Source organism: Chanos chanos, chromosome 15 (genome assembly GCF_902362185.1).
Source record: "Chanos chanos chromosome 15, fChaCha1.1, whole genome shotgun sequence".
Classification (NCBI taxonomy): domain Eukaryota; kingdom Metazoa; phylum Chordata; class Actinopteri; order Gonorynchiformes; family Chanidae; genus Chanos; species Chanos chanos.
The window spans coordinates 14,957,142-14,965,991 of NC_044509.1; the positions used below are offsets into that span (position 1 = coordinate 14,957,142).

The 8,850-nt window shown below is 42.2% G+C and overlaps 1 protein-coding gene across 1 annotated transcript; it reads right to left on the reverse strand.

The window, feature by feature from the left end:
- Nucleotides 1–84: 84 nt before the first annotated feature.
- Nucleotides 85–6,490, reverse strand: kl (klotho). Its single transcript, XM_030792374.1, has 5 exons — nt 5,634–6,490; nt 4,898–5,405; nt 4,440–4,708; nt 2,108–3,233; nt 85–1,335 (listed from the first exon to the last, which is right to left on the reverse strand). Exons 1-5 carry the CDS (start codon nt 6,357–6,359, stop codon nt 1,010–1,012), a joined length of 2,955 nt encoding a protein of 984 aa, XP_030648234.1. The 5' UTR covers nt 6,360–6,490; the 3' UTR covers nt 85–1,009.
- Nucleotides 6,491–8,850: the final 2,360 nt, after the last annotated feature.

The window sequence follows — 8,850 nt, forward strand, 5'->3', positions numbered from 1 at the left end:
ATAGCACACAGTTCAACAGAAGCACGAGTAAAAAATAATTTATATATGTGTGTGTATGTATATATATATATATATTATTAAAAATCATCTTGTGGATTTGATTTTTTAAATAATGCCAGTCTGGAAAAGTGCAGCAGGTTATGTATTCAAACATTCATTTTAAGAACATTATATAAGTGTCTTTCAGCCCACAGGAAATGCTTCAAAATAATTTTTAAAGTGCAAATAAACAAACACAAGCCAAAAAAAAAAAAATGTATATATGGCATGTTCATCATAATTCACAAACAGGTCTCCAAAGAAACTAGAGGGTAAAGGGAAGAAGGTACATAGTGGACAACAGTACATGAGAAAAACAACACAAAAAGAAACTCCATTTGCCTACAAATGTGTAACACAGACCTCAGCACCCAAACGGTCATTTCGTGTTCTTTGGGTCTATGTGTAGAATCTTTCCCTTTAACTCAACTTCTCCTGTAATGTGGGAGAGATAAAGCTAAAGGGAAAGTATGAGGTAACTAACTTAAGTTTTGGGGGAGGTGGTGGGTCAGGGGGATTGACTGATCCCCTTTCAGGTACCTCATCTTCAGTGGCCCAGAGTTTACAGGTCTGTGGACCTTCATGATGATATCTTTCAAGATGAGGTTAAAGGTCAGAGGACACACTATAGACTTGGCCTTAGACTGGAGCATATTATTACTGTTTTGAATCAGTTGCTGAAAGTCATTTCCGGTTTACATGCAGCCACCAGTCTCCCAAAGAGTCTTTGCACTGCCCTGTTACTCTCCATAGATACGGCCCAGCAGTGCAAGTAAGTCATGATTTATATACTTATATATAAACCAGTCTGACAAAGAAAAATCTAAGTCTTCATTAACTGCCTAAAACTACCTTTTTCTTTCTTTCTTTCTTTCTTTCTTTCTTTCTTTCTTTCTTTCTCTTTTTTTGTTGTTACATTGTTAAAGCAATTTTGTGACAGAGAGGTCAAGGGAGACACGCAGTAAATAAGTTATTTGTGTCTTTTTGTCGCATAGTATATAGTCAAACCTAGAGTGATGAGTATGCCTAAACCCACCAATGAGAGAAAGCCCACGACAGGTCGCTTGGCCAGGACGTGGCAGCCGGGACAATGCTGAGTGACGCGGGGACAGTGCTGAGGTGGGCTGCCGTGTTCGGGGAAGCCGTTGTGATCAATAATGTTGCGGTAATGGGTCAGTGATGACTTGACAATGACCTCATCTTGCACATGGCCATACAAGCCAAACCCTGGATCCCGCTGGTCGTTCAGTGCATATGCAAAATAGCCCTGCAGATTAACCCTATCCAGTGTGTATGCTGCAAAAAGAGAAGATTGGCAGATGAAGATTGATAGATGAAGAGAGAGAGAGAGAGAGAGAGAGAGATTTGGGAAAAGAGCCATTACCAGCAAAATAGTGGTTAAAACGTGTTTAACCTAATTTGCTCCTTTACCTGTTACATTTCAATTGTAGATAAGTCGACATTGCAATCAGGTTACTTAGAATCAGTACGCCGATATTTTCCAAATTAGGTACACAACATTGCAAAACAGCATGCGTTGGTGGCTTTGATGCTAAACAGGTTACTACTGCGAGGTCACTGAGCTGTATCTCTGTGTTTCTGTCTAATGATTAAGCAGGTGTTCGTGAATGTTTGTAAGCCTGTGTAAGCTTTGCTCCCTGAAGGATCATCGTATTACAAACCAGAACTCCCCAGGGCTAAAGATACGTTACTGTACAATCCAGGCCTGGGTCAAGAAGTCATTTGAACTATTTACTTTTACTGTACCTTGGGTGCTTTTCTCCTAAAGTTACAAAATTCTACCTGGACTAAGTGAGTTGAAGCAAACAAACCAAATAAGAATGCCTTACAATGTTTTCATTTAATCTGACATTTATCCTTTGAGGTAAGACGCCAAGGTCACAAGGAAACAGAGCATTGAACTGAACTGGAACAGGGCCCAGTCGATTAAATACTAACTTGACCCTGGTCTGATCCAATCAGACCAACCATATCTTCCAGTCCTAAACCTATCAAAAAAGTTCATCTCTCCTCACCTTGAGCAAAAATGTGTTAGAGAGCAGCTTACCCTTCAAAGCTTCATTGATGTAGTTGTAAAGGTAGTAGACTCGCAGACTGTCTTTGAACCGTGCAGTGTCCTCTTGGACGCCATTACCCATAACATATATAGGGACATCCTTGTACCGAGAGTTTACCCAGTTGAGGGCCTTGCGAAGACCCCAGGGAACCACTGGAGAGTTGCGACGTGGAGACATAATCCAGGTCACATCAGATATGAGCTGCACCTCAAACTTGTCCTTAAAGGTATACTTGTCCTCAACTTCATCGTAAGCCATAGAGGTGGTGAAGTGGCTAAGAGCAAAGAAGTCATACGTGCCCTTAATCAGGTGTCTGTCTTCCTCACTGAATGTGGGCAAATGGTAGTTGAATAAATCGATGGGATTCCTCTGCTGAAGCCAGCTCCTCATCACTGGTGGGTAGTCGCCACTTCCGAAAATGGGCTCCGCAAACCACCCGACGCGGAAGTCCAAGACGCGGTTTGCAGGTGCGACGTCTTCCCGGTTGAAAGAGAAAGCCGGCTCCACCCAGTCCATGTGCAGAACAAGCGACACCTTCCCACCCTGGACCTGGCGGAACTCTTTGTCGTAGACACGCCAGGCCAGAGCGTGGGCCCGGAGTAGCTGATGTCCAACTTCATAGCCCAGGCCTTCCTCATTAGGCTCATTCAGCGTGATCCACAGTTTCACATGTGCTCCAAGCCTGCGGAAACAGAGTCTGGCATATTCAGCAAAGGCCCGCACCGTCTCTGTGCTCTGCCAACCTCCATTGGCCTCCATGGGTATAGGCAGGCTGGAGATCTTCCCGGTGTGATGCCAAAGAGTCACCACAGGTGTAATATTGGCCCTTTGCAGCTCACTCACAAAGCAATGGTAATAACCGAGTAACGTATCGTTGGCCTCAGACGCATGTCCCGTGGGAACGATGGAAGACCAGTTAAGAGAGAAGTGGAAGTGGGATACATGTATACGTCGCACCTCAGACACCTGCTGACGGATGGTGGCATAGTCAGCGCAGTGTCGTGCTCTGCGTAATGGCAGGACCTGGGTGCCCTCCAGTTTCTTCAGCTCTCCATTCCCAGAGATGTTCCAGATGTAAATACTCGGATCAGCAAACTGAGTGGGAGTAGTCTCCACCTGATGAAATGGACAAATCACAAGTTTATGGGACCGGTTTTTGGGCCGCAATAATATTCATGGATGACATCAAACCGAGGCAAAGGCAAACAACGTGTTTTGTATTTGTGTTGATGGACTCAATTACCAAACACCTGTTACTGGAAATGATATCTGAAAAAAAATGTGGTTGTAAATGGAAACAGAAAATTAGGGGATCATTAAGGTTATAGGTATAGGAGATAAAATATTATTGTTACTAGCGGTAATTGGCTGGAACCTGGTGCAATGCATGGTCAGGCAGCTCTCAGTATCTGGGCTCTGGCAGATGAACTTTGCCTCCTAATCCACAAACAGGACCAATGACCAATGACACAGGTTCTAATGTCAATGTGTTTGGCTAAGATCGGACCACATGGGTTCAAAGAATTCAGTAACATAATTGTTTTTGTATAAACAAACCACTACGAGGAGCAGGGGTTCCCTTTGGAGCTAAAGGCTTCAGGATCAATTCTGAATGGCCCTCGTACACTTTAAACATCAAATATCAAATACCCAGAGACTTCATGATTCTGTCAACAATGTTTGCCACTGCATTTGAAAAGCCTTTCCATTTTGTCAAAATACAATTTTTTTAGACCTCCTCCCCCAAAATATAACATCCAAGTGTTGTCTCTACAGCAGCGATTTTCAGAAATCTGTAATCCTCCAACCCTCAGCCCAACTTAAGTTCAAAGTTACAGGACATTGGAGTTAATGTGTACACAAATCATCCAATTTTTTTTTAACATCTCATGTTTTGAATGAAGTCACATATTTACTTTAGACTTTTGTCCACTCAGCAAACTTCTAAAAATACTGTATTCTTGTCTCTCCTGGCTTGTTCATTTATCCAAACAGGCCCTGGATTAATGTGTCCAACTGGCAATAAATTGTGTACACTGTTCATCATGGTTCTTCAGCACCACTCATGCAGGGGACCATGAGCAGTCATCACTGATGGTTTGAGGGCACCTTTAAGTATTTAACATAAATACGCAATGAAATTAATGGTACATACAGTGCATTATGGCATAGCAAATTGCTGTAAACTCATTTTAAAAGATGCTGTATGCTATTTTTTCAATAGCTCTTGCGTCCTGTGTCTTTAAAAATATATTGTAGCATCATATGGTTACACCACTTTTAAAGATATATTCAAAGAATGTAAACAATGTGGATTATCACCTGAATGGAGTTAGCGGCAACTCCCCAGGCAAAGTTGCAGGGGAAGACTCCTTGAGCTGGCCGGTTCTCTGGCAGCTGAGGGAAGCCGTTTTTCTCAATGAGTTTGCTGTAGAAGATAGCAGATGTTTTGGGTTCTCTCTTCAGATCAGGTGTATTGAAGTCCACGTAGTAAAGGCCGCGACGTATACCGTATTCACGGTACCACTCAAAACCGTCAAGCAGAGACCAAGCGGTGTAACCAATCACGTTCACTTTGTCAAACCTAATGGCTAAAGGGGCAAAAACAAAAACGACGTCATGTATGTTTCAGACTTGGCATCATGAATAAACACAATAATCTGTCCCTTCTGCGCTAAGAAAATGGTTCCTTTTTCAGTCATTACTTTTCATATATTTACTTAAATATGATATGGATTGTGTTAATAGTGTACAAATCTGGCGGACATCACTCTGCCTACATTTAAGGGTCTCCATGATAAAGCGTTTCAGGTAATACATGTGCTTGGCATCTTTCGTTTTGGTATTGCCACTGACAAACCAGCCACTCTCCACCACAAAAATGGGTGGGTTGTTATATTCTTCATTGACCCAGTAGAGCAACATGCGCAGGTCCAAATCCTCCGTTTGTCCAAAGCGTAGGCTGTCATTGATGAGGAAGCTTAGGGCAGGCCCGTGAGACAAAGCGAAAAAATCCGCCGTGTGCCTGATGTAAGCCTTCTCAGTTTCGGAGAACGAGGGCAGTCTGTGTGTCAGGTTGCGCTTCATGCAGGGTGGATAGTCGCCGTCCACGAATAGAGGCCGCGCAAACCAGCCCAGGACAAAGTCCAGGGAGCACTGACAGGCCTTGCGGTTCTCCTGTCGAGTCCGGCTGGGCTTGATCCAGTGAGAGGCCAGGGCCATGGACACTCTACCTCCCTGGCTAACTCGGTATCGCTCGTCATACAGGTGCCAGGCTGCAGCGTGGGCCTGGGAGAAAATAATTGTAAAGTGATGTCTAAGAGGAGAGAGATTTTGAGCAGTGGGTATGTTCGAGATGTATTAATAGCATTACTAGAGTATTTATTGAGTGAGAGCCAATCAAATATTCATCATCGCAAAGTATTTCAGGTGACAACATGCCGTAAATCAAACTCAATATTTGATTGAAATAGTGCTGTAGTTTTTGCTAAGATGCAGTTAATTTTCTCATTTTACCTTCAGAAGATTATGTCCAACTCTAAACGGCAGATCTGAATCATTTTTTATTCCTGGGGCAACCACGCCTGTCCCGTATCCATGCCAAGCCACGACAAATGGATTGTCTATGGTGATCCAATATTTAACGTCAGCGCCAAAGGTTTTGAAACAAAAATCCGCGTACTCTTTAAACAAATCCACGAGAATGGAGTTGTTCCAACCTCCGAAGCGGGTTTGCAAGTTATCTGGCAAGTCCCAGTGATACAGCGTGACTACCGGCTGCACTTTGATTTCCTTTAAGCCTCGTATTAAAGTTTTATAGTAATCTGCCCCTTTTTCGTTGTAACTGCTTCTACTTCCGTTGGGAAATATCCGAGGCCAAGACAAAGAGAACCGGTAGTGACTGACTCCAAGCTGCTGCAGTGCACGCAGGTCGCCCGGGATGTTATGGTAACTGTCACTGCCTACGTCTCCCCTGACTATTCGGTTACCGCCGCGCGTAAAAGTATCCCAGATGGACTTGCCCTTACCGTCTTTTTCCCAGGCTCCCTCAACTTGATAAGCTGCGGTCCCGACAGCCCACAAAAAGTTGTCTGGAAAAGTGTCGTACAAAAAGGCTTTGTCACCGGGATATGGAAGTTTACTGAATCTATCCCAGGTACGTAAACCAGCCCCGGGGTCAGCAGCTGTGAGTTGAAGCTCGCTCCAGATTTTAAGCGCGAGTAAAATCAGTGTGATTTTCATCGTTTCGGTGAATCGTTCCCCTTTTTTTGAGACACCATCAATAACAGAGGAAATAATTTCTGTTCCTTTTATGCATTTGGTCTTTGTAGTACAGCCCGCCACATCGTCAAGCTGGCCACACGCGAGACCTCTTTTGTCGTGTTAGGAAATCTATCAATTATTACCCAAGCACTTGACGCGTAAAACCGTATCCAGGTGCAGCACAATTTCTAGCCTCTATTATAGCAATATTTCCCTGCCCCATATTGACAAAGTATGTCATACGAAACGAGTCGGATCGAAATCATTCCAGTCATAGATTTCAGCATGATAAACAGCGACAGATATTAATTACGTTCAAATGATTTTCAAACACAACCGTTTATACAAAGGAAAATTCTTGTTCCAGCAAACGTTATGTAATTAAAGAATTAATTTACTTGTGTAATTAAAAGTACTAATTATTGCTTCACATCTTTTACTATTATTTACAACTACGATGACTGAATTATTTAATTAAAACGAACTAATCCATGCCTTCGAATCTATCTATGTTTTACTCTGATTCAGCCATATAAAGACATCTAAATAAGAATGTGTGGAGTAAAAAGGGGAATATTAGACTATGCCCAGCTATATATAAGCGTCATCAGAAATAGTTTAAACATACTCTGACACGAAAAGAATTTCAGTATTAATTTCTCAATAAAAACATATGGTACCAGTAATAAGGTGCTCTGTTGTTTGTTGGTTCTGACTGAAATTCTGAGTGCAGCATCCTGAAAAGTTTTATTTAACGTGTTTTCCCACACTGAGCGCATTTCAGTAGTCAGGTAAAAACCAATAGCATTTGTCAATCCTCTAAAGCAGGGCTCCTTAACCGAAAGAGGCAAGTCTTAAAAGAATTCAGAAAATACACATCAGTAACCAACATGCTCTTTATCAGATGCTCCCTTAAAAACCTCCCGACTAAAAAAAAAGCTGTTTTTTAAAGTCAAAGTTTTAAGACTGCTAAAGGAATCCAAGTTATTATCAAAACCTGCACTGGTTCACGTAAGAGCTGGGGGCAGTGAACGCACTACATATCAGTGCTCGTGCAGCAGGTGTCTATTTATTTATTTATTTATATATTTGTTTGTTTTAAAGAACAGCTTGCTTACATAACCGAGGCCTCAGCTGGACCTGCACTAAAAAGACATAATATTATAAAAACCTTAACGATGGACGAAGTATCGCCTTTGGAAAGAGAGAGAGAAAGATCAAAGAGAGATTTGCATTGCGGCTCTGTTAGGGGGAAGATAAATCAAACTGATTGGTTAGATTTGGACAAATGGGCTCCATCAATTTTTTTTGTTGTTTTTTTTTTTTTTTTGATCACGGAGGAGCTTGGCTTGGCACCACGCGCACCTGTTCTTTGAGCTCCAATCAAGATGGGGGAAAAAAAACAGACAGTGCAATATGAAAATACCAGTAATATGATGTTCCGTGAGTGATTTTATTAGCCTCCCTCCAGGCCCTGGCCTGTCTGCAAAGCTTGATCCTGTGTTATTGAAGCAGTTAGCCCATCTGACGGCACCATAAACATCAATATTCTTGGGTTAATGTCAGTCAGTAGCCAGTCGGTGTACAAAGTCTGCTGAAGCAGGGAACATACAGGTGGCTCGTCATTAGAGAACATTTGCCACATTTAAACAGAGCATTAACATTGCATTCACTCTCAAGCTTCTGTAAGCTTCTGTCACCTCCTGTGTTTGCTCTCTGTTTAGGTGTTCGTTAATTGTTCGTTTGTCTGTTTTGTTTCGGTGTTTGTTGTTGTTTGTTTCATGGTTTTGGATCAACAGCTTACTTCAGTCCATGTCTAATACAGGAATATGTTGAGTTTTTCGTGTGGGTACGCACCTCATTGCTTGTAATGTAAGATTTTTTAAACACGCAGTGTCATTTATTAATTAGCAGGTATCCTTGAAACTACACTCTTTCAAACACATAAAAGATTTACATACAAAATTAGTCACATACTTGCCAAAGCATTTCAAACAAACCTTGGTAATATCTCAATTTCCTTAACGCAATTCAAGTGGGAAAATACCGTGAGTTAGGAGCTTGTGTTTACCCGTAGGGTTTCGTGTTTACCCGTAGGGTTTCGTGTTTACCCGTAGGGTTTTGTGTTTACCTGTAGGGTTTCGTGTTTACCTGTAGGGTTTTGTGTTTACCTCTAGGGTTTCGTGTTTACCCGTAGGGTTGGTCAGACCGCAACCACCTGAGGGTGAAGCTTTGTTGTACAGTAGAGCGTAGAGGTTATTCCACATTATACGACCCTGCTTTTCAGTCCCTCTTATTTGTGAGGAACCACATTGCTTTGGTAATGACTGCGGTGAAGCTGGGACAACTCCACATCCCACTGTGGGAAAGGACAGTTGAGTACTTAAACATCATGACCTGCATGGCAAATGTCACAGTCAAGAACGATTTTGAGTCTTTTTCATTCGTGACATTATCCCTTTATTTAGTT

Excerpts from the sequence above, each read along its gene's own strand:
- kl (XM_030792374.1), bottom strand. The coding sequence starts at position 6,359 with ATGAAAATCACACTGATTTTACTCGCGCTTAAAATCTGGAGCGAGCTT. Across the intron at positions 3,234-4,439 it reads TTGCCGCTAACTCCATTCAG|GTGGAGACTACTCCCACTCA; the intron begins GTGATAATCCAC and ends CCATTTCATCAG. Across the intron at positions 1,336-2,107 it reads CATCAATGAAGCTTTGAAGG|CATACACACTGGATAGGGTT; the intron begins GTAAGCTGCTCT and ends CTCTTTTTGCAG.